Source organism: Anopheles arabiensis, chromosome 3, assembly GCF_016920715.1.
Source record: "Anopheles arabiensis isolate DONGOLA chromosome 3, AaraD3, whole genome shotgun sequence".
NCBI lineage: Eukaryota > Metazoa > Arthropoda > Insecta > Diptera > Culicidae > Anopheles > Anopheles arabiensis.
The window spans coordinates 65678826-65704352 of NC_053518.1; the positions used below are offsets into that span (position 1 = coordinate 65678826).

At 43.9% G+C, this 25527-nt stretch overlaps 4 protein-coding genes across 10 annotated transcripts in view; 3 read left to right on the forward strand and 1 right to left on the reverse strand.

Moving 5' to 3' along the window:
• Positions 1-25527, reverse strand: part of LOC120900919 — a 286191-nt gene that overhangs the window by 83705 nt on the left and 176959 nt on the right. The window lies entirely within an intron of this gene.
• Positions 316-9401, forward strand: LOC120900922 (fasciclin-3-like). The gene is made up of 4 exons (XM_040308529.1): positions 316-1258; positions 5728-6399; positions 7824-8005; positions 8096-9401. Exons 1-4 carry the CDS (start codon positions 1204-1206, stop codon positions 8345-8347), a joined length of 1161 nt encoding a protein of 386 aa, XP_040164463.1. The 5' UTR covers positions 316-1203; the 3' UTR covers positions 8348-9401.
• Positions 11959-13800, forward strand: LOC120900923 (fasciclin-3-like). 3 transcript variants are annotated; one of them, XM_040308530.1, is made up of 5 exons: positions 11959-12429; positions 12494-12711; positions 12832-13161; positions 13241-13429; positions 13506-13800. In XM_040308530.1, the coding sequence occupies exons 1-5, from the start codon at positions 12272-12274 to the stop codon at positions 13688-13690; spliced, it is 1080 nt and encodes a 359-aa protein (XP_040164464.1). In that variant the 5' UTR covers positions 11959-12271; the 3' UTR covers positions 13691-13800. The 3 variants fall into 3 exon arrangements, with proteins under 3 accessions (XP_040164464.1, XP_040164465.1, XP_040164468.1); XM_040308531.1 differs by having other exon boundaries at positions 12494-12705; positions 12829-13161; XM_040308534.1 differs by having other exon boundaries at positions 11960-12429; positions 12494-12705.
• LOC120900920 (fasciclin-3) overlaps positions 20368-25527 on the forward strand; it is a 98819-nt gene continuing 93659 nt past the window's right edge. For 3 of the 4 annotated variants that reach the window (XM_040308524.1, XM_040308526.1, XM_040308527.1), the window contains exons 1-2: positions 20368-20807; positions 21990-22131. In XM_040308524.1, coding sequence (XP_040164458.1) covers positions 22056-22131 — 76 coding nt within the window. In that variant the 5' untranslated portion in view covers positions 20368-20807; positions 21990-22055. The remainder of the gene's footprint in view (positions 20808-21989; positions 22132-25527) is intronic. The other variant, XM_040308525.1, reaches the window with a different exon arrangement.

Consider the following 25527-nt stretch of genomic DNA (forward strand, 5'->3'; position numbering starts at 1 on the left):
ATCACATGATTTGGAAAATAGTCCCAATTAATCACAAACCCATATCAACACGAATCTTAAATGAATGCTTTACTAACACTTTATCATATTTTACAACGTATAGTTTTACATACTAAAACTCACATACGAAATGACATCATAAATAGTCGCTGTATACAAAGCAGAGCTTATCTTACCTCATTTTATCTAATCTTTTCATTGCGCTAACATTTTTTACCATCCATCGTCATGCAGCGAGCACATAGTGCGTTCGGTGCCAGAGTTCTGCTTGCTTTCCAGCCAACGCACCGAAACCATCGTGCCCCGTGCGTTGGTGGTGGTGGTCCAAGAGCGCGTAGTGTAGTATCAAATTAGTCACCCTCGAGACCACGGTCGCTGCAGCCGCACACGTACGCCACACAATCGCACAATTGCAACAGTGCTTCTTATCAGTGCAACCGCAACCCTGTCCGTCCACAGTCCAACAACGTCAGCGCGTCGACGACTCGCGAAGTGAGTGGTGTGTGTGTTTACTTTCTAACGCCTCAAAACTGGTCACCCAATACCAGCGTACGCCGCGTGTATTGTGGGGCAGAAAAAAAGGGCATCCCTCTCCACCGCTCACCCGTATGCGGCGTCAGCTGCACTCAACCAGAGTGAGAGAGATAGAGAGAGTGAGAGTGAGAGCGAACCAGTGAGCCCTTGAAGCGCGTGCAGTGAGCAGCTCGGTGGTGAACGATTATAAGCACGGCGAGTCTCACTCGTCCCGGCTCACGTTCATCGGCATTCACCGTGATGTTTTAGCGCGCGGCGGATCGATTTAGCCGTTCAGTTCACTCGACAGCATCGGCTCGGTGGCAAGCAAAAGTGGACCGGGACCGGCCACATCGCCGCTGATAAACTTCGTCTCCCGTCTTGCAATCTATCTCGAGTGTGGTGGGTGTATGTGACTGTGTGACTGTGTGTGCACACGTGTGTTTGCCTCTCTCTGTACCTCGTGCCGTGGCGTAAAAGCGTGAAAATTTGATAAACAAATAACAAGCCAGCATTAGAAAACACGAGACGACGCGAAACAATATTCGCCACTGTTTGCGTCCTCGAAACGCGCGTTTAGTGTCCCGTTCTGTGCGTGCGCGTGTGTGTATTTCCGTTGCCCAGTATCCCACCCAGTTCCAGTCGTGCCTTCCGTTCCACCCGAAAACCCACCGCCCCAAAACAGCCAACATGCGAAACAATTACCATCGCCTTAGCCTACTGGTGGCCCTCTGCTCGTGTTACAGTAAGTGCAACAAACCTCAGAAGACGCTCGCGTTAACGCGTCTTCCCGCCACCGTTATTATGCTCGCCGACCAATACGAGTAACGAACCCAAGAAACCAGTTCAACCGGCCATTCTCCCCTCCGGAATGCCATTTGTTGCTATTGTTCCGTTCCTCTTTTATGCTGTGCAACTTGAGATGTTTTCTGCGGAGCGACTGACAAGAAAGAAAAACAAAAAATGCAAACTCGACTCATGCATACGTGTACGACCTTCAGAACCTGCCCAAACCAAAAAACAGCTTCCTAGCAGACAGCAACGAAACCGAGTTGTCTTGTTTTTCACCCGAATACCGAGATGCCTGTACATAATGTTCGTGTGTTGGTATTTTAAACTAAGCATACCACACCACACTTTCGCTTTCATTCACTTTGCGGATCCGCAGGCTGCCGAGATTTTGCTTTCTATCTGCCGAGTGTGGAGTTCTAATTTTACACCCAACGGGTGACAGTTCCACGAACGCCACTGATTAACGTGCATTCCGGGGATGTCGTCATTTTTCATCAGCGCTCATTTCCCTCTTCATTCAGGGGGAGTAGCTTGAACAAGATAAGAAACCAAACACTCTTACATGCACAAGGACGTACATCAACACTGTGCAACTGTTCTTATCGTATTTGCCCCTCAGGTGTGCTGCTGTAACGAAGTGAATCATTTCGCGTGAAACTCCAATCGAGAATTTTACTTACATTAGGGGTACTCTTGTTTTGCTTGGTATTTATTCTATAGTTTCACTCAGAATGTATCAACACTCTTTTGAATGCCATGAAGAAGTAAAACAAATGACGCCAAATTCATTTAGTTGATGTTTCATGCTCTATTTGACGGCTTGTAAAGTGTCAGACATAATCGATTTCTTACTGCATCGCCCGCTTACTAAATAGCAATGCTGCCTGATACTTGTAAGTCTCGGAAGCCTGTATGGACCGGCATGATCGCATAGATCGAAGCAAAACAGCATTTTTTTGGGTATTTAGTTAAGAAAATTACTAAATGATTTCCTTTTTTTATTGCCAGTACTCCATAAACAATTTCCAATTAAATATGTGCTACATTAATTATGAATGTTTTCTGTTTCGAGGAACTGTATCAAGTACAAAGACATTCATATTTTAATGTTCCAAGCTGTGTTGGCAATATTGAGGTAGTAACCTCTCTCAAGTAATCGTTATATCTTTGGCAGCGCCTGAACCAACTAGTGGCTGATTAAAACTAGTTATTTACACAGTGTTGTCCGGAGCTTACTGATGGTCCTACGTTAGAGTCCACGTTTTTACACGCCAAGGATCCTGGGTTCAAGTCTATCGTTCAAGTTTGTTAGCATTTTGTGTTTGCTGGTAATAAGGACAAATCAACTAACCATGGTCGTCTCATTCACACGATTAACTGGAATTTATCGCACAACATAAGAGAAGAAACGAGAATACAACAAAAAAGATGAACATATATGTTTACACCATTAATAAAAAAAATCAAAACTAATTCCCCACTGTTTAGATTATCAGCCCCAATCACCCAATTTTGCTACATTGGGGTTTTCCATTTGGCCTTTTCCATTGTTTCCGCCAGCATATCATTCCACCACCATGCAATTATCATATTAAAGTAATGAAGATGCGTTCGCTGCTGATACGCTCCTGCCAATAGAAGGTTACAGAATAAAGCAGTGTGCGCGCGCGCGCGACAAACATTTGTCATGTTGGCAAACACCCACTTAGTACCTCACCGAAGGGAAGCACGTCGTCTTTCTTTTTGCGCTGTTCACCAAACGAACCAACACATTCCGCAATAGGTCCCGCAGTTACTGGTCCAGCTGTACAAGCAAACGCTTCTCGCATATAACAAGGAAGTCGCCTTCAACTGCAAGCCCGCAGGCTGGCGCTGGGTGCTAAAGGCGCAGTTCAGTTTTATGATTCATCACCATACCTTCCTCCAAAAACCGGCGTGCTATCTTGCGCCGCTTATCAGCACCGGGCTAAGCGCGATCGGCATACATAAATACGCGTCTTAGCTATTTGCGTTCTATTTTACAATCCATGCACGGCACACCCGCGTTGTTGTGGAAGATTGGTCCGAAGAAGACAAATACATTCAAACCATTCTTCTAGCGCGCCGTCGGTTAAGTCACGACCTGCGGGTGCATACGTCAATTTCGGTGGCAGTCGAGAATCGATTTGCCAAATTTAGCATCCCAACCGGTGACCACTTTTTTCGAGTGTGAATGTGGCACACCACACCAGCACCGCCACTGGTGGTTGCAGGACTTAAACACATTCACTTTCAAGCGGTAAGCCGTGCTCTGAATGTCTTTGGTAAGATGTTTGACGTGGTTTAACAATGCCCGGGTGGGCAATAAATCATTTAATTTTGCACCATGCGTTCATTAGAAACATGTGGATATGCGAATGCGAACGAGAAGAGAGGTTCTCGTCTATCCTTCACAACGAATTAAGCACACCGAGTAGAAACATCTGCCATGATGTACGCAGGTGTCCCAGATTGATGGAGATAAATTCAAATGGTTTATCGTAAAAATGTGACGTACACATGAGCGCAAAGTTTATTGAGTCTTTTTCATTTTATATGTATGCTAACTTTACCCATAGACAGACAAAAGACCCTAAAATGATTGATACATATATTTGTGGTGGAATTTACGACTCTTCAGAACCACCCCAGTAGCATGTAAATGCTTTTTATCCTACCCATCGATCTATACTGCTGCCGCTTACCATTTCCAAAGTTTAAGTGTGAATATGATCGTAGAACGAGCGTGTTAATGTCTCTGTTCTACTATGCTACCTACGCGCTTGTTAACGGGACCCTGCACTGGATGGTTGAAATCTATAAAACTGCCAAATTTTTACCACGCCCGAAAACAGGCCAGACACACTGTGGAATGTGTTTACCATCGTGAAGGTGGAGAGTTTTCCACCGAAACCTCGGGCAGGAATAAATAAACAAATCCCGCTTGCGAGCATGTTCAATTTGCTTGCACATTTTGACTCCCTCCTAAGCGGTGTGAGTCTGGTTTCAATGGTTTCTGGAAAACAAATCTTTGCTTTTTTATGGGCAGATTTGAAGTGATGCTGCTGGAGCAAAACCGTTTTGTGGTTTGTTGTTGAGGGTGTGATTAGCAGTCAAAGTATCTTCTTCTGGGAATGTTGTGCCCATCTTTGAGCAGTATAAAGTCAAAAAATAACAAAAAGGGGAAAAATTTATCATTTCTTCATTTCAAGTATTTAAAATTACATTGCAGCGGGTTTCAGATGGTTGTGTAAGAGGGATGAGGAATGCATTTAACGATAGCAACTGGTTATGTTAAAGAACGATTAAAATTTTATGGCCTTGCGAATACTTCATACAAAACCTAACGTCAAAAGCAATTACAAAATAACCAAAATTCAATGTGACAATTTGCAATTGTTAATTAGACATAGAAAGTACAAACTCCGTTGATGCATACTTCCACGCTTTATGTGGCTAAGTTATGCATTCAATCCATGTAAATGTTATGACAGATTATGACATCACGCCAGAAGAAGCCCCGAAGGTCTGATGTGGGAGTTAATACCCGGTTGATGAATGTTTTATAGTCGCAAGTTCGAAATGTCAGTTTTCTCACTTCAATGATCCAAGACAACAGTATCAAATGCGCTGAGAAAGCCTGTATGAAATCAGAAAACCTTAATAATTAATCACAAATATGGATTGAGTAAACTTGATGAACTTCATGATATCTTAGATTAATTGATTTCATTTATTATTGCTTTAATGTGATTAAAAGAAAGCTATTATTATTATTAATAATATTTACAAGTCGGAAACAAGAATCATTCAAACAATTCAACCATAAATAGGTAGAAGGTTACCAGTTGGTACGAGCAATTTACACATTCCTGTCACGCGCGACCTGTACACTTAGTCATAATCCAAACCAATCCGCTATTTGCATTTCCTAAAGGCCTACGTTTTGTGCCAGCCATCGATGTGTGCATCGATCTTCCCCTCTAACCTTTGCTGAGCTGAGCTCGCTGGCTGAATTCCAGATTTGGAAGACTTGGGTGCGGAGCGACATTCGATCCAGATAACCGACGGGTGGCAAGCGAGTTCACGCGCCCATACCAGCCCGTTGAGATCATCCCGCGGCCGTAGAGTGGTGTAACGCCCGGCCACAGCCACTTGAAGGAAATGGGAACACCTCCAAGGGCCTCCCGTCTAGCGTCTGGCGACCTTCGACGTGGCCCCGAAATAATTATTACAACAATAGGGCACTCGGGTGGGCATTAAACCAGACCCACTCACCGAACCCTTGACGCGTCTGTCCTCATAAGGGACGTGAAAAATCAATATTGACTCAATTACCCTCAGTTTCTTGACGTTCTTATCTTCGTTAGGCTTATATCTTTCTTCTTCGTTCCCTTTCCACAGGTCTGCTAGCGCCAGTGCGGTCACAGCAAATCGAAACCATCCCATCGTCACCCTCGTACCACACGCTGTACGAACGCAACCTGGACCTGCTGTGCCGGGCCGACAAACCGATCGACCAGTGCAACGTTCGGCTACCCGGACCGTCCACCGATACGTTGGACGTCACCGCTAACGTCCTACCGGGCGGCGTCAAGCGCATTGGGGACTTTTCGCGCGGCGAATGTGGCGTCCGGCTGGCCACGTTCACGAACGAACGGATCGGCAAGTTTGTCTGCATCGTCACGATCGATGGCCAGCAGTTTGAGTCGGCGATCGAGCTGCGGAAGCGTGTACCGCCCCGCCCAACCGAGCTGAAGATCGCCAAAGCGACTGCCCTCATCGATGGGGGCTTGCGGGCGAACCAGCTGCTGAAGGCGCGCTGCATCTCCCGTAACGGGCTGCCCGTCGCCAACCTGACCTGGCTGCTGGACGGCAAACCGATCGATGAGAGCGCGCTGAAACCGGCCCAAATTACTGCCGAGGAGCAGCAGGATGGTACCAGCTTGGAGACGATCCAGCAGGAGGTGCATCTGTACGTGACGCCGGCCGAGAACGGCCAGACTCTCGAGTGTGTTACGAATCATCCCGCGTTCAAACCCGAACTGCGTAACTCGTTCCTGCTGAACATAAAGTGTAAGTGAGCGTGGGGTAGGGTGGATTCGGTCGGTGGGGGTTCAGTGAGTCATTCGGAGTCTTTGATTGGGGTAGGCGGATTGGAGCCGGCTTCAGCGATGGCATGTTGGGAAACACCGGGTTTTCTTTGGGGCATTGAAACTGGTCATCGTTCGACTACTTCAAACTGATTGGATGACCATCAAATTTATTAATCAACATTTTCGGGTATGCCCGGCATTTGGTTCTTGTGATCTAAAGCAGAGCAAAATCCTTACCCTGTGACCTGTTTCAATGTTTATCTTGGTTCATTTGAAGTTTTTGAAAAGCTCTTTTATCAGCACGATCGAAGGATATGAGGATGAGCAAGATTCTTCCCGAAGTCATCCGCTGCTGCTGGAGTTTGGACAAAACATTTTCCTTCTTCATTTCGTTTATGATCCTTGCTTTGTTGTTGTTCGGTCAAGTCCTCCAGAATCTCCTCTCGAGCACTTCAACGAATTTCGGGGCAATAAAGTTGGCAACTGGACCCTCAATAACTGGGATGCAAAAGGAGCAAAAGGAGGACAGGATTTTACGATGTCCCCATCGAAAGGCCGGGTACCATAAACATCATGGAGCGAAATTCCAACGAAATTGCTTAACAATGTCCGTTTGTGGAGCCACAATCAACGAGAGCTTCGAGAGTAGTGGTTTTTACTTAAACAAGTCCAGAGCTTTCTCCTTCCTACCGAGATGGAAAGATATGTAAATTTGGGACCAAATTATTATTGGACGACTGTTGCATTGCCTTTTTTTTGTTATCTTCCAGTATAAAAAAAGTGTTATCTTATGACCTCATCATATTGTTCCATAAAATATGCTGGAACTAAGAAATGATTCTACTCAAACCGACGCTACTTGGCTCGTGAATCATTCCGCTCAGTGCATTGTGTTGCGATAATAATTGCAAAATATTTGAAGGCAGCTTCATTGTGTTCCGCAAAATAATTGCTTATTGGAAATTATTTACAGAACATTGCTACAACATTGCGTTTCAATGCAAAGCATTGACTAGGCTGCCAGTGCCGTATGAAATATTCATTCGCCCGCACCCAAACGCCGACAGTTTAGCACAGTAATGAGATATCGGACGTGCTTGCATCGCAAACCGACAGAACCCGATCGAAGACCCTTGTCAAAGTTTACATGCGCTCCCTAATGAACAACGAGCCGTTTTGTGTGGCCTGATTATTGCAACACAAGCACACACACACACAACATGTCGTTTGATCTTGCCGCAAGCGGGCAGCCCAAGAACATGCTGCCGTTCCGGAGAAACCCATAGCGGCTGCAACACAGTGCTTACCAACGACAGTATCTGTTTGACTGCACAACTCCAAATCGAACGTAGTGTTGCTCCGTTGAATTATGTTTCATTTTAACCCCCTTTCCACGTTCCACAGTTCCACCGGAAGAGATACCGCACATCCACATCGACGAGCTGCCGGCAAGCGGAAGCGCTACGATCAACATTACGATCCACGCCAACCCCAAACCCTTTACCCGGTGGACGGTGAACGGCCGGCACATCAAGGAGGGCGAATCGGCCGACATTTACCAGGCGTACATTCCCCGCCCGATTTCGGTAAGACACACGACCGGGCAGTCGGATTGGACGATGCCCTGAAACCTGCATTACCTGCATTAATTTTGCTGCATCTCTGCTGTTTTGCAGGCCAAGGGCGAGTACAGGGTGCTGCTGAAAAACAACGACTGCTCGATGGAGCGCCCGTCGCTGTTTACGCTCGAAGCGACCAACGCGCTCGGCACGCAGACGTACGTCATCAAGGCGGTGCGGGTGGACGCGAACGAGGTGGAACCGGGCCGGAACGATGACTACTACACCGATGACAGCAACGGATCCACCTTCTGGCTGATAAGCGTCTGGACCTTCTTCTGCTCTGTGATAGCTACACGTCTGTTGTGAATCCAATCCAATAGCCTCTTCCCCTTTTCCCTAGTAGAGTAGTGAACCCAGTAGGGCCCAGTTGCGTTCGTTACGAGGTCAGCTTTGGGACGGGCTGTGCGTGCGTGCTTGAGAATATTTCCACCAATGTACAGTGCATCTCTCTGTAAGCGGGCTTGGTGACCTAGAGGATGGTGGTGGTGGAACAGTAGGATATTAACTGGGTGCATGGTTGGTGTACGGTTGCAAAGCAAAGATACTCTTTGTTCGGAAATATTCTCAACGGGCACAGCTTGGACCCGATAACAGATCTGTTCGCTCGGGAACGTACATGTCGATATTGTTTTAAAATATGCACACATAAAAAACAAAACCCTCCGCGTTCCGATAGTTCCTGCTGCAAAGTATTCGTGAAGCCTGAATGGCTTCACCACAAAATCGCAACTCTTCCTCTAAACCAAAATTATTTACCAATTTTCTGTATGATTCTTAAACAAACAAACAAACAAAAACACTAGAATAAGGCACAAGTGGGCTGAGAAAAGCGGCAAGCCAAAAAACAATCAATGAACAGTATGATAAACTTCAACAAGTGTGTGAATTGTGTGTTAAAAGTGTCCGTAGCAAAAGGAAGGAAAAACGCATTCCTAATTTCTCGTGATGTTCTAATGGACGCGAAGGCGCATTGAAACAGTACCGATAGAGCAATGCATTTCAAGAACGGCTTGCTGTGAGCAATGCGTCTAGGATGTGTTAAATATTATTTATTTCACTACTCTCTCTCTCTCTCTCTCTAAAAATGAGACTAACCTGCTCCCCCGCCAATGCTGTAATGAAGCTAACCAGAAGAGGATAAATGCAAACAAAATTCAAAGTTAAATGGAACCCAATATCGAATGTCGATTTGGTGGCAGCAGTAACAGCAACAGGTGCAAGATGAAAGTTGCATCCGCCTGAAAAGCAGTATTTAAAAATAAAAACCACATGCGCTGGTGAATTTAACATGTGATGTATTGGACATTGAACAGTAGGATGCATCGTATTTCAATAAAAAAAAGTGATAAGATAACATTAATAATCTGTTTTTGATGGTTTAAATGAGAAAACAAATAATGTTGTTGTTTTGAATTTCAGTTACTCGTGTAGTGCAATTTGCATACCTAACAGGCGCAGAGAGAATAAATGTACGGCCAGCAACAGTTTTTCAATTCAGACGTGTCAAAGCAAATATAATAAATGCATATGAGGGTTCTACCTATGCTCATTTACGAGTTGATCATAAATTCAGAAAGAGCATAGCTTTTTGTCTCATTTCATTTTTTTTAAGGTTCATTTTATTTCCATTTTTATCACCCCTTATCGTTACCCCTTGAACCCCTTGATATAGGATTTGGGTTACGAATTAGGCTTACTTCTCACTATTTTGTTGTTGTTGAATGTTAAGAATCTTTTTTTCTTACATATTCTAAACTTAACACTCAATAATTGTTAATCAAAACTAAATTAAAATTTCGCATGATTTAAGAATGTTCCTTCACGGTCCATCATAGCGTCTGAAGCTCAATTCACAATACAGAAAGATATATTGTTTTATATTAATTTTTGTTATTTTTTTGGCTCGTTGTTACCGATCTTATTTACATAAATTATATTACATTCCTAGAGAAACAAAGTAATCATAAACATATAATATCGATATTTTGAGTTCTAATTTCAAAAGCAAAATTATGCTCAGACTATACTGAATGCCAAAGTATGAATAAATCATAAAGTTTACTTAACCTGTTCATTGGCTAAGTGAGCGAGACTTTGCAGTTTTACCCAAGCAGGGCCTCTTCCAATAGGATTATTGTGTTTATTTAAATTAATATTATTGCGACTTCGGCCATATTTTCTTCCCAATATTACAGTACGAAATATCTCATTTAATCTACATCCTTTGCTTTGCACGCTGCATTGCATCTGCCAGTATTGTGCACGTATCGGTTATTTGCGCAGGCGATTGTTCGATACAACGTGTAAACAATCTTTGTTTTCAATTTTTTTTTAACCATTTTGCATTTTTAATGAATTATTGATTATCAAACAACTTCAAACAACTCGAAACAACAATTAAGGAATTAAAATGGGAAAAAAATTTTTAACCTATTTCTAAAATCGCAAGATTGTGAAGGGCTTAACCATTGCCTTGCATACCTTCAGGCGAGCAGTGAAAAGATCATGTTTAATTATTCCGAAAGATTTCGAGAATAATTAATAAGTTCCATCATAATAACTCAAACAGTCAATGACTGCTGAAATGCGAGAGAGCATGAATCAACAGTCTCAACTAGAAATAGGAATCGCTCTTTTAATACTGTGCATCGAATGATGTCATAATTATTTCCAATCTAACCACTGTATGATTTCAAACGTACTCTTGCACACTCCCCAAGAAAGAAGACTGTTGGTCAATCCATTAGTACGAGGGGTCAGAATTAGAAATGAAGCCGGCTACAATGCTATATCCCCACGGCAACAACCCACAGTAAACATTATACCACCGCAAACGATGGCATCATTGGTGAGATTGAATTTAATCGACCTTGCCTGTAGAGCGTAAAGACCGCAGAAAACTGCCAACCGGTCACTTGCTCTCTGGATTGAAATTGCCACCAAGCGTCCGATTTGCTTAACAACCGGAGGTACGCCTGGTTCATTTTTTTTTGTCTGGGCTCGGTGCTAAAATTTCGCCCATCCACCGATCAGCACCGATCGATGCAATCGAGACCGGGTGTCATAAAACGATAAAAAAATGCTTCCTTCCGTCGAACCCCCTTGACAAAAAACTTCCCCACCCGAGAGTGCGTTGGAAAGCCAGTGCCACAGCTAAGGAATCTTCGCGAATCCTTCTGGTACGAGCAAATGCAAAATAATCCCACAAAAACATCCAGATGAAGAAAAAAAACATCTCTACCCCAGGAAAACGATCCCAGCAAAACCGTTTCACGGCCCTTCCGGCACGAGATGCGCGCGCCACGGCTGTATAGGGGCGTCATAAAACCCCAGCCTTTATGGGGGGACGCTCGTTAGAACTTTAGATTGCCGAAATTTAAATTCCACCCGGCACCGAGCAACCGGTTCCAGCGCCAGCGCACCAAAACAAATAATTAACGAGGGAACGACCCGAGAGTCGAGGCGACAAACCCCCGTTGCGGATTTTTACACGATATTTTGGTCGCCCGATTAGCGAGGAAGCTCGTATGGTTTGGGTGCTTTACTTAAAATCTTTATCGCTGTTCGATTTCGGATGCTGATGAGGTTGGGGAGGCGATGCTTTTGTTTACACGCGTGTTTTTTTATGTCGTGTGGCGTCCACTGTCAACAAGATTGACATTATGCTTGAGAATAGCTTTCAATTCCGGGGTATTTTTGGGGGCCAGAGGGGAAGATAAAAATTGATCAAATTAATATGCACCAGCGGGACGGAATTTGCCAACATCGATCAATGTTTCTGTTCCCCTCACAGATCGTCCCCTTTGTTCGCTGGAGGGAGAATCGACGACCAATGTAGCGCAATTAACACCATCTGACCGGTGGACGGGTACGGAAGGTATTCGGCATCTTCCTACAGCGTTTGGGAGAACCGGTCATCGTGCCCGCACGCTGAAGATGAAGCAGACGACGATCTGATCCGGAACTGTGATCTTAATGATGGGTGGCGTCTTTCGGCGGTGTTTTCGGGTGGCAGAATTTAAAAGCCCACTGTTCGACCGTTCCGATGCTCAGTTCAGTTCAACGGTTTGGCGTTGAAGGAAGGTTCTCGTGGAGTTTTTTTTTTTGTTCCAGTCTTGTAGAGAAACAGAGAGTTCGAGTCTGTGCTTGACAGTGATCGTGCCGTGATCGTGTAGTGCAAAGCGAATTCTCGTGCTAATTAAAAGAACAAGGAAACAGACAGCGGAAACGATGCGGATTCCAGTGTTTTTAGTGCTGTTAAGTGCATTTCTGGGCGGCAGCCAGGCATTGCAGGTGAAAACGGACCCAGAGGAAGAGGTGGTCGTCGTTGAGGGACAGAAAAATGTAAATTTGCTGTGCCTGATCGATGAGCCCATGGATTTCTGCATGTACGTTTTGGGGATGGGAGGCATGTTTGAAAGCAATTCGCTAACTGCCATCTGCATCTTTCAGTGTGAAACTTCCGGGAGCTCCAGCACCGTTTGCAGCGAGTGACAAACTGCCGGCACCTGTCGAAGGTATCACGTACTACGGGCTACCGTGGAGCAGCGGTTCCTGCGGTATTACGATCGACACTATCAAACCGATCCACGACGGTCCGTTCGAGTGCACGGTGTCCGTTAAGGGCCAGACGTACAAGGGCCAGATCAAAATAGCGCTCTCAGGTGAAGGTTGCTACCGATTACACCAACACGCCACTAGTGGTCATGACATTTGGGATGATGTTACTAAAACTGCTTCGTTTTATCTCTTTCCCTGACACACACGGCTCCTCCAATTTCCCAAAGCAGTTGCGCCCGAGCCGCCGGTGATCGAGCTAGCGAGCAACGTGGACAGTCGTAACGGCGAGTTCGAGTTCGGCAAGAAGGTCACCATGAAGTGTGTCTCGCGGAACGGCTGGCCCGGCGCTAAGCTGTCCTGGTACCTGGACGGTGTGAAGCTGACGGAAGATGTCGGTGCCGAGTTCTCGGAGACATCGAACCGCCGCACGACCGTGCAGCAGATCTATCGCCGTGCGATCGCCGTGGAAGATAACCGGAAGAAGGTGACATGCCGCGCGGAGCATACCGCTTACCCGGGTGGCTTTATGGAGACGAGCTTGCCAATCAAGCTGAAGAAAGGTAATCCTGTGCTTTGGAGATGTTTCGCGACGAGCGACTTAACGATCTTCTACATTTTTTTTATTTTTTGGAATTTCAGTGTACACCAACGAAAAGCCTGAAGTACAAAAGGAAGAGCTGAAGGAGTCGGTCAAACCCAAACCCCCGCAACTGACCGTTTCGAGTGTCGTGGCGCAGCGGAATGGTGCATTCAAGGTGGGAAGCAATCTGGTGGTGCAGTGCGTCTCAAAGGATGGCAATCCTCCGGCCGGATTCCTGTGGTTCCTCAGTGAGTATTGAGTGAAAATTGTACTATAACATTCTAAACGAACTAATTGATATCATTCATATTCTTTCTTCCTTAGACGATCAACTGATTTACGAAGGTCTATCAGCCCCATTCACTAGTAAATCGAGCCGAGGAAGCACAGTACAGCAGACGCTTACCCTGCCGCTTAAGCAGACCGACGATGGAAAGGTTCTGATCTGCAAAGCACGCCACCCGGAGGGAAGCGAAGAGACGCGACTAAAGATCAGCACCTATAACTAAAAGGCGTGCCTGGAGCTCTCTACTCAATGCAGCACAATTGTGCCAGAAAAATATGTTTCCCACAACCATTCGATTATGTTTTGTTTACAGCTGGTGTTTTATAAAAGATGTCATTAAACTGTTATGATTTAATTTATATGCTGGAAATTGACATTGAATTATGTTTTGAAAGAAATTTGAAAAGAAATACATTGTAAAGATATTTTGATTGACGTATTTTCTTGGATAGGCATATTTTTAGCTCTGTGAATTTTAAATTAAAGACATTCTGATCATGAAAAGATATTCGACAAGTGTCATGGCGACAGTGTCATCCATAAACAATATGAATTGTCTTTCAACGCTTAATGGAATAAGAAATTGAATAGTCTTTTGAAACACTCATATAGTCATATAACTTCAACTACTCAACGATAGTCTCAAATGCGTTCAAAATGCCATTTCTACAACGATCCAACTCATGTTGATGTTTAAGTTGCCTCAAATGCATCAAATCAGACATTTATAGCATAATGTGGTAGCCTACAAAGACAAACAAAATTTTCTTTGAGCGTTCTTATTGAATCGATAAGAATCGAATCAAATGTTATCGGAAGCTAAATATTATCCAATTATTTTTTTTTGGATACTAAACCACATACTAAATTTTGTATATATTTTCTTTCCACTTTGTTCAAAAAGCTTTTTTATAACAGGAAAAGCAAACATGCTTATAACGTTTGCAAAAAAAGGAAAAAAATATTGATTTTTCATGTTCACTTAAACTTGTTTAAACAAACATTATTCCGCATCAACCGCATCCTGGACAAAATTTGACCTGACCCTGACCGTGATGGTAAAAAAAAGTTAAGCAACTTTGTTTCGAAGCGTGCGGGATCAAAAACCTACATCCTGTAGCGTCTTAAAAGGACTCCGTGGGCCAGTTTGTGAAATAGTATCTGGGAAGCATAAACAAACATATCAGGAACTAGAAATCAGGTCCACAGGCTTCGCAGCGGTCCAACATCTCCCAGCTGCATACCATCGACATTTTCTGGAGCAGCATGATGAAAATGCTCCACTCCAACAATTTTGTCGCGAACACTGAAGAGTAACTGATAAAAATCGAGGTAGATCTTGAAAACATGTCATAAAAATTCCGGATAACTGATGAAAGGCAGCTCCCATAGTCGTAAATTTATTTTTGCAAGAAAGCTTAAATTATTACCTTTCCAAGGCTGTTTATGGAAATAAACTATGTCTTTTAGTTTTGTTTTCTTTCTTAAAAAAGCCTTTTTTATTAATTGCAATGCAATTATTTCTAAATAAAAATGTTCAAAAACTGACAGAAAAAAAGTTATTTAAAACGTTTTAAAAACGATTTTTTACAAACTGAAACGTTTAAAATCTGTTACTGTTTTTAAAATAAAGTGTTAAAAATAATTATGGGAGGTAAAAACGGACCATGCCCAACTAAAAACCCATAGTGCAAACAGATCGGCGCAAACCATTGTTAAAAAGGCCTTTTCATGTCGTAACGCTTTGTAACGGCTTATGGCAGAGGGCGGCAACTCGCGTTATGTTGGATATTGCAAAAAGTAAAAAAATAATAGAAAAAAAAACTTTCATTTAGCGGACGATGCGCGATAAAAGCTTATTTTCATCTGTAAAAGCATTTAAAATTAGTAATATAAAAAAATACAAGCGTGCCTCGATTATAACTCGCACTATCCCCCAAATGACCCGGAAGGTCACAAAACCCCACCCAAGCAGTATATAGGTTAACCACCCAAATCAAAATACAGAACAATCTTTCCACCTCACCCCTACACAGCCCAGTCCCCATCAAATAACCACCCCACCTTTCAGAGAATAATTATTTTTCCGTTTGCTGCCAGTTCAGGGAAAGGGGATGTGTGAGGACCATAGCGGGTCACAGAAAAAAATATAACAAAAAAGTACCACATAGCAGCATAGGAATTTAATTGTTTCTACCGGGGGCACGTTCACAAATCCGAACCGTGTATCGTCCGGCTTGCTTGCTTAGCTGTCCGAATCCGAAACTCCCGCAAACGGTGGTCACTCACGAAAGATTCAGCTTTGCTGGACCGGTGTTTGTGTGTGTATGTGTTTGCTGATTTGTTTTTTCCTTGGCATAGTTGGGACTGCGCCCCTTTGTTTTTTGCCCCATTCTTGGTAGGCAATAAGAAGCCCTCAGCAAACTTAGCGGTGACTTCATTTCGATGTTGCCTTATGCTGTGCCTGCTGTGTTTCCTTCGCAGGAAGGAGAATTTGTTTTCTTCCTCCCTGCTTGCTAGTACGCCTTTTTTGGCTTATTTTGACAGCGAAGTCAAAGAACAAAAGCACACTCTTTACCGTGCGCACCCTTGTCTTGCAAGAAATGTTCGGGCCCGAGAAGAAAAAGCCCCCCTCCCGAAAACCATCATGTTGCAGGCTCGTTTTCGCTGTGTATTTGTGTGGCAGTACCCCCCATATTGGATGTTGGGTTGGTTTTCTCTTCTGCTCTTTTCTCTCTGATTATTGACTGCCAACTTCACGACTCAGCCCTAAGATCTTTTTCTGGTGTTCTTTTCGTTCAGTTCTTGCTACGTTCTTCCGTCAGCCCCGGGGAGCAGCTCAAGCATAAAGAAAACATAAAGTTTCATGCGGTCATACCGAAGCGGATTGTATCAGAGCTGACCCAAAACCGGCTAGATGGTGGCTTGGTCCCCCCGCGAAGGTCCAAACTTGGTAATGGACGAAAAATGAATTGTTGTTGGTCACCGTGTTTGGGGCGTTTGTCATGTAACGAGTACACACTAACACACCTACAGAAAGTCATGGCAAAGCCATCTCGAGCCCAACACTCCCGTGGTAAGGCATCCACAGTGCTGTGGGCACACACAAGGGAACGTTTTTCTTAACACGCCGGAGCATCTCGCCAGCAAACCAGTTTTTTGTCGGGCTCTCGGGTTCCTCTGCAAGGCTCCACCGGTCGGGAAAGGTTAGTCCCGCTCATGTTTATCCCCCGAACGGGCCAAAAGTACACAATGAAGACGAAGGATTGGCCTCCAAAGACGAAGGGGTTGTTGTGGAGATGGGTGACGATCTGATCATAAATCGAGCCTGCTGATCGAAAGATCACCGGGAGGCTGTGTGGTAAGCCAGCGCCGTGTTGCCGTGCTTTCGGCCGGCCGTTGGCATTGTACTGTTTTATTTTTCTCTTCTTTTACTCTCTCTCTCTCCCTGAGTCTTTGTGTTCCTTTTACTGCTGACTTGACTTAACTCTGCTCGAGTGAAGAAACACGAACCTCGTGTTGCATCTCAACCCGATCTCAGCTTGCATATTCTTTGGAGTTGGCCTCTGGTTGTGCGCTCGTGTTCGTGTGTGTGTGTGACCGCGGGGCCTGAACGATGTGCCTTTCCCCGTTTTGTGTCCGTCATTCGCGTTTGAGCTGCTGCACCCTGGCTGGACCCGCAAGCCCGCAGGCAATTCCGTGGTTGTGTGTAGTCGTGATGCTACAGTAACTGTTGTATGGCAACGATTGCAAATCAGTACAGCAGCAGTTAAAAAAAGCGTTTGAAGCAGTAAACTTAAGAGCAAAATGCATATCAATGGCCTTGCTAATTTGATTACGTTGTAGAAAAAGTAATAAAAAAGAAATTTTTAACTTTATAAGGGACAAACGATGCGAATAAGGTAAAATGCACATAACGATTAAAACTAAAACATTTAAAATAATAGAAAGAATAGAACATTTTATGTACAAACATAATAGATGCTCACGATGATAAGACAAAAAAGGGAATAATATGAGTAAGTAAATTGCATTTGCCATTTTATTCCTGTATGCTATCTACCGTCTGCACAAGCGTTCTTAACCCCCCGAGCACAGTAACGCTCTCGCTTGTCCAACGTCACGTCACACCGTTACGCTTGGCCGGGCAGCGTTTGAGCCCCTCGCCGTACGCAGAGCCGCTTTGCCGGTGTGTGTAGGTCGTACCTGTTGGTACGCAGCGGTGGAGCAGGCATGGCGAACGCGGTACAACAAGCAGGGGAAGCGTGGTTAACGCAGCTCACGCTACGCGAGAGAGAACAAAGCGAACGATAATGACGAAAGCAGGTGGGCAGCAGCATAGGCTGCCTATGTAGTGGTGAGGTCCATCAGCCCCGCACTGCAAAGCCTTTTTCCTCCTTCTTCCCCAAAAACTGTACATTCGGTCCCGCTGGAAGGGAGGTTGCTTTTTTGTTCGTCGTACTCCCCGTATGCATCGAATTATGTTTCGCTTTTGGCGCGACAGCGACGACGTCATCGAGAAACCGCTCGGACCCGGTACACTGGAAGCATGATCTAATGCTCCATACATTTGTGCCAACAGGCGCCGTTGTTTTTTTATTTGTTACTGGTCGTCGCTTCCAAAACCTCCACCGGCAAGCGGACGAAAAGGACATTTAGCGATTGAGTCACTTCGTTTGCCTCCTCTCGCCGTCTTGATGTTAAGCGTCGTCGTCGTCAAATGCCCTACCCGAAAAGGGAAAGCAAAAACCCTCTCTAACGTCGTGGGGTAATGTGTATTGATTTTTTCGGGCGCGAAACAACCCCCGTAAGCCTCGCGCCCGAAGTATGCCCTTGCCGGCAAACCGTCACCTCCCTTCCCTTTCCCTCCCAGCCAGGTGCGTTGTTAGGTGAGTCGGCTTTTTGGGGTCGCTGGAAACTAAAAAAACCGCTCATAACCGTTGGATTCAAACTGCTAGCGGGCGCAACCGCGCAACCACCCCGCATGAGTCAGCGGGCGGGCAAAAAATGAGACCGCGAAGAAACCGCACACAATGAAATGGTTGGCTAGGTGTGTGTGTGTGTGTTTGAGGTGTTTGTGAATGTTTGAAGGGGGTGAGAGGCGAGCAATTGGAGCCAACGCTATGGGAGCACCTCGTTTTTTGTTACCTAGCCAAGTGTGCGTTTGTGTGCGAGAGACCCAGAGTGGAGTGTCGTACGGGGTGTCAAACTCGCCTCGAATGCACTTGACTTGGGTTTCTGTTTTTTAAAGAAAACACTCACTACAAGCGAAAACAAAGCTTCGCAGTAATGATGAATATGAAGTGTGTTAGAGATTGTAATTTGAATTTATAAGTTCGAATTAGTTCGAATTCGAAATTCGAACTAAATTTAGAGATAGGAAATGAATTCATAGGCATAGATAAGGATAACAGAATGAACTAAAAATGAATTATGTAATGAACTCTTGACAATTGAATATACAGTAGCAACCGGACATTTGAACGAGTCGCTTTCATTTTTCTAACCGGCACAAGTTTTTGGAATTATCGGGAAAAAAAACGAGTTTTACCACGTAGCCGAACATTCGTGAGGTTTTCTCACAAAGTGTTTCAACTTTTTAAAAACCCTGTCATATTTTGTGTAAATTTGTTTTCAGCTAGGGGGTTTCATTCAAAATTCATCATGAAAAAGATTAGCGTAGAAAAAAATCGCTCTATTTTTCTTATTGAATCTCATAAATAATAATAATAATAATAATAACAATAATAATCATACAGAATAATAACAATAATAAATAATAATTAACTATTATTTATCATAAAAAAATGCATAAGGTCTTCTTTAGTTTATGATTTGCACAAAAATGCAGTATGCTTCCAAATTACGAGGTTATAGATATACACAGATTCGAAGCTATGTGGTCTTCTAAAATTAATCTTTATTCTATCTATCAAATTTAATTTAATCATTTAATCTATCAAATAACTACAATTTGCTAGAAGAAATATCAAATGGAAAGTAAAATGCTTTTTTGACAAAGGTTTTAAACCACATAAAAGCCATGCATATGCTAATTTCTACATTAATCCTATTAATAAATAGTAGGATCGAATATAACGATATATAAAGTGTAAAAAGAACCAAATTGAATCAAAAATACCCATTGAATCAAGTATCACATATTTTTACCGGAATTAAAAAAGGTTTTTGTATTTCAGGTAATATTTGAACTTTAACTGAGTAAAAAAATACTTAAATAGAAACTTAATTTTTTTTGTGCATTTCGAACTGAGTAGGCAAATTAAAATAGATGAATATACAAATTAATGAGGTATCAGAATTGGTAAACAAACAAAAAGTTCACTTTTAAAGCTTTTTTGGACTAAATTTACCAAAACTTAACTATTTTTGTTTGCTGGCAGTAGTGGTTTTTATGTTTTACACTTATTTTGGTACGTTGACATAGTTTATTTATTTGATTATTTTTTAATGATTGTAAGTCTGTTTGACTTTTAAAAAGACTATATAATTTATTTCAGATATTTGTTACAAACATTTTCAATTATTTCAGATTGTTACGGCAAAACTAATATGATTGATGGTCGCTATTATATTTAGCTATACATGTATATTGAGAGTTTTCATAATTTCATTGTGCAAATTACAATTTTAAGCATAATATTAAATCTTTCGAACGCGTTCTATATCCAAGTGAGAACCCTTTAAAGAATAATATATGAAATAACTATTCAATATTAAATATACACAAATCTCCCTTCTCCAGTGTTTGCCATCCCTGCCGTGAGTCCTAAACTGCACGCTGCGTACACATCGCCACACACACACACGCGCAGGCAGTGGGGTTGCTTGGGCTCGCTGGTCGACCGATCGACGGCCCTACTTCGCGTTCGTGCCGCTGCGTGCAGTTCATTCCATTGCGCGACGTACTCACGGTCGGTTCGGTTTTGCTGGCTTTCCGCGTTTCTCTCTTTCCTGTTCCGCGCGTGCTGTGCGACCCCGCCCTCCCCCTTAAACGCTGCCCCTTTCGTGTCTCTTCCACATACAAACACACACACACATACACACGCAACGTCCCCAGCCCATCGAAGGTGCGGGGTTTACCGTGCCCGTGCGAGCGCGATTCCGACGTTTGGTTGTGTTCCAGTGCGAGTCTCCCGCCGTGTTGGGGTCGAGATTGAGTGAGGTGTGTGGTGTTCAACTTAGCCAGTGATTGTGCGGGATTGTTGTGGATCTCCCTCCCGCTATTGGTGGATAGAAGAAAGCCACCCTTTAGAAGTAGGGTTGCATTAGAAGAAAGTGTTGTTCCTGTGCGTTTGGCTTTTATCGTACGATTTTCGGTAGGTGAAACAGAGTTTTGGGAGTGCATACTCTCTCTCTGTGTTGTGTTATTAACCATAAAATATCGCGATCGCAGTTCAACAAGTGGAACTTCATCTGCGAAGAGAAGAAAAGCCGCATGAGTGAGTGAGTTTTCAGTGCGCGTTAAATCCAGGAACTATAACCGGTAGAACGTTGTTTTGTTTCCTTTTTGTAGCTGTACTTTTCCCGCGAAGCTGCTGTTGTGAACTGTGTTGATGTGAAACTTTCAACTTCGTTCTTCTACCAGCACCAAAAGTGGTCACTTTGCAGCCTTAAACAAACGTAAATAAATAAGCAAAAAAAGGAAAGGTGCCACACAAAAAGCAAAAACATCATTATCTCTTGCACCGCTTTTTTGGGTGTTGGGGGATGGAAGCAACGAACCTCGGGAATTAAAATTTAGTGTCCAGATTTTTGCCTAGCAGCAGTGTGAGGTTTTGCCTTACTCTGCTGGTTCTTTTCTTTTTATTTTCTTTCCGTGCTTTAAACGTAAAAATATTTGTTTAGGACCGAAAACTCACTCCAGCACAAAAGTGTCAAAGTGCACCAAACGTAAAAAGGGACGCATTAACCCACTCACTTTCTGGCTCTTGCTCCTTTAAGCAAAGAAGGTGTCGATGGATGCAAAACAGTAGTAATCTGAATAATTTAAATGAATCCTGCCTTCGCAACAACACATCCGTCCGTCGAGGGAGAGCAGTGCCTTTTCACTGTTTGTTAATTTATTTTCTTTCGAGCTCAGAAAGTGAAAATGACGTCACGATATCGTTCAACCGTTTATTTTCGCGTCTTTTAAAAAGATAAATTAGAAATAAGTTTGGATAGCACAAAAATGGAATAATTTTATACCAAAGGCTCCCAAAAAGTGCAAAAGTGAGCTACGCATGAGCAGTGTGCGCGCGAGTGTTGCTGCACGTGGTGTGCAGTTTCCACGTGGTTTCTGACATAACATCACTGCGATCAACGATCGTAGAAAAAGAGCAAACTAATGAAAAGAGAAAACAGTGACAACTAACTCAAAAGTGATTCTCCATCGAAACTTGAATCAGTTTCTTCTATCATGCCGCTTTTCACTGTTTTCCAAGTGCGCTAGAAAACAAAAGCAGCCTCTAATTTAACATCCCAATTCTACTATCCCCTTCTTCTCTGGTTCCTCACAGGCTGAGAGTTTTTGAGTGCTTCAGTGTGTCGGTGTTGTGTGTCCTAAAGCGTGTGTTAGATAATTAATGCAGCCGAAAATGCAAGCCGTCCATTTCCTGCCCCGTTGTGTGCTGCTGCTGTCGGTGTGCGCTGCGTTCACAGGTAATTATTCGGACATTTGTTTTTTTCTCCCTTTTCTAGGGGGACCCGCTACAAGATCTCCAGAAAATTCCCCCCCAAACGAACAATGATCATCCTCTTCCCCCCCCTAACAATCCTTCACTAGACTACCCCACCTGAGTTAATAGTAGGATCGTTTGGCTATTAATGAAACACTTCCGGGCTCCAAGATACATTAGTCCGTCGCTCTCTCTCTCTGTGATCGTGGACAAAAGCATCCACGTTCCTTTTGTACCCCGCGGTGGTTCGTAGCGTTATCTCGCGATGAAAAATTAGATGGAAATCGAGGCACTTGTGTAAGGTGGTGCATCAGACGAAAGATGAAACAGGGAAAGATATAAATGATCTTTCGATAGCGCACCATTTCCCCCAGGGAAGTTTGTCGCTTGAAAATGCAGCTTACTGATCTTCAATAGTTCTGAATCTATATAAAAGCATATTTGATAGATGAAGCCTATTCTGTCTGTAAGATTCAAGCCGAGTAACAACCGTGCCATGATAACTCCGATCTATTGGGAAGAAGGTGTGAATCATTCTTCTTACTCATCGCACAAACTTCTATTCCAAGAGGAGCTCTAAATCAATCTCTCGCATCGCACCAGTCACCGACATCACACGTGATATTACAAGTCGTCGTATGTGCTAATGCGTCTGGAAGCTCTGCTAATGGGCGGACAGCAGAGTGACGAACGATCAAGCGACGAACCAAGCAGGCGGGCTGGCTTGTTGAAGTTAAGATCTGGCCCTCATCGTTGACATGCCTACTTACTGTTCTGACTTTTACCACTGAGGGTGTACTTGCCTTGTACCTTGGGATGCGGGGTATCGTTTTATGGTCGTGATGTAATGAGTCTCGTTCCCGGTTGCATTACCTGTAAAGCAAAACAGAGAGGGAGAATGTAATTAGACTTTTTGAGAGCCGGCATTCCTTCACGTATGACACACAGCATCATCATTGGAGAACTATCTTAGGCTGGTAGTGGCGTGTGTCTGTGTGTGTAGGGGTATTTTTGGAAATTGATGTACCGCCACGTGGTTGTAAAATCATATGTGGAATGTGGGAGGGCAATTGATCTTCGTTTGAAAGATGCTGCTCTTATAATCATCGTTAATGTTGAGCTTGCAACGAGCGTGAAACCCATAAGGGGCCGCATGTTATTATCATCTTTTCAGTGCACAAACATCCCCCAGACAGCGAGTAATTGCGGCTTGCAGGAAGTTTAAGTTTGTCATTACGGTTAAAGAGAGACGAACACGGTCGATCACGTACCGGTGATAAAAGTTAATCTAGTTTGGGTTGAGGCGGTAGGCTCGTTTATGGTCGCACATAAACCCAGGGAGACTGTGCTACCGGAACCTTCACAAAGCATGTCGGTAAGGAGTGGCCCATTTGGCCGTTGTTCGATTAGCTCTCTAACCGAGAGAGGTGGAGTAAAAGCTGGTTCCCTTTCGCTACGGGAAATTATCTCCCAACTGGATTGCGCCCCAATGGGAAAGAACGAAGGTGTGCTCCGGAGCGCGCACTCACAAGTGATGCAAGCAAATGGGCTTCTAATTTCCTTTCAAGTGGCGGCAGCGTGTTAACTCGATTTGTGGTGTGTGCCCAACCAACGACCGGAGGCCGTTTCACGAGTTAATTTCATGGCCATATGCACCCGCGAACTGCTGCTTCAGAGAGCGTTTTTTCTCTTCTTTATTTTCCGCCAAAGTTTTTCTCCGTCTAGCCGCGGGCCCCCAAACCTTGAGCACTGAGAGAAGACAACCAAAAACAATTTGATTTTCCATCCATATATGCAAACGGCAGCAGGCGCGCGATAATTTTGGCCGCGCAGTGCTTTGTTTTCCCTCCCTTCCTCAAATATTTATTGTTTGTGTTCGAGCGCCAACGGGTGGTTTGCTTTATTTTCGGCATTCATTTCAAGGTTTTGATGAGAAGTTCCACGCCAGAAAAAAACGCTCTCGAATGTGCACGAATGTATATCAATACTCTCTTGTTTGAGGTTTGGTGGAGTACGAAGACGCGCGCTATTAAATCCAAAAAAAAAAATGGTTCATTTGTTGCAATGAATCACACACCCATAACAAGCTCTGTCACCTTCTGATAATGAAAACATCCAGCAAGCGACACACACCGTTATTATTCGTTTGTGAGAATGTACGAATTGTGCACGTATTGGAATTTTTTTTTACCTTTGAATTTATTTTTAGTTGATTTTTAAAAACTACCAAAAATTGCGTGTGCAAACCCCAAAAACAGCTCTGTTTGCGTATCCTTGGAGCAAAGTAATAAACAATAATATTAATACTGCCACCGCTTGTACACAAAAAAAAAACACAATTTTATTGTTGAAGTTGGTTTTTCGTGGCCATTTTCGGGGCCCGAAATTTTGAATGTTTTGGCAGGCCCTGGGTGGCCTTCCCTCCATGAATGCGTCAAAAATATCTCACACGAGAAGCCAGGGCCATTTCATTCACATACCCACACAACATGCTGACGTGTGCTGACTTCAACTTATCGCCCTATTTCCACCAAAGAAATATGTGGAAAATATGTTCCCCATTGCAAGAAAATGGCAACCATGTGGCGGGTGGAGGGAAATTGCCTTCAAAAACAATCCAGCACGGGTCAGCGATAGAGGAAAGAATTCAATCATCAACACTAATGTCAGTTTTTCCGCTGTTATAGGGCGTTGTTTTTACCTTCCTCTCTTGAGCTCGATTTTCCCGGCTTTTCTTTCGATCGACACGCACGCGACCCGTGGTGTGGCGCACGGCATGATGAGTCAACTCCCCTACCCGAGTGTGTTTGTATGCACTTGTGCATTTTTGTGTCAGGGTCTTTTTTACCCCCCCTCCCCTCTCCCCCTTCATTTCCCCTGACCCAAAGAATGCATTCCAATTCAAATGCTGCTCAGTAGCATCAGCACGGCAGTTCAAGAATGAGTCGCGCACGTGAACGATATTTTTAAATTCATCAGCAAATGCGGCCTGGCTGGCTTGGAGGGAAATTAAACTCCCATACAAAGGCATTCACAATGAACGAAAGAGCCACACACATACGCATACACATCGCGCCCTTTCAAAACATCTCGTCCGTTAAAGCGAGAAAGAGAAAGAGAGAGAGAGGCAACGAAGGCGCGTTGAGCGGCGGCGGCGTGGTCGGTTTAAAAATATCGATGTTTGAGTTTTATGTTCAACAGAACACAGCAGAATGAAGATGTGAATGGGAAAGGAAAAGGCAAAGCGGGTGTGGCGTGTGTTGCGCGTACACGCCGTAAAAACCGGCTTCACCGTGCGGCGAAGGAAGAGAAAGTTTGCATGCGAAGAAACGAACCGCGCTCGGACCAGCTCGGAAGAAAAGAAAAGAAACTCGAAAAA

Coding starts and splice junctions, on each gene's coding strand:
- LOC120900923 (XM_040308530.1), top strand. CDS start 12,272: ATGCGGATTCCAGTGTTTTTAGTGCTGTTAAGTGCATTTCTGGGCGGC. Junction 12,712..12,831: donor AATAGCGCTCTCAGGTGAAG/GTTGCTACCGAT, acceptor TTCCCAAAGCAG/TTGCGCCCGAGCCGCCGGTG. Junction 13,430..13,505: donor CGGATTCCTGTGGTTCCTCA/GTGAGTATTGAG, acceptor TTTCTTCCTTAG/ACGATCAACTGATTTACGAA.
- LOC120900922 (XM_040308529.1), top strand. CDS start 1,204: ATGCGAAACAATTACCATCGCCTTAGCCTACTGGTGGCCCTCTGCTCG. Junction 6,400..7,823: donor GTTCCTGCTGAACATAAAGT/GTAAGTGAGCGT, acceptor CACGTTCCACAG/TTCCACCGGAAGAGATACCG. Junction 8,006..8,095: donor ACATTCCCCGCCCGATTTCG/GTAAGACACACG, acceptor GCTGTTTTGCAG/GCCAAGGGCGAGTACAGGGT.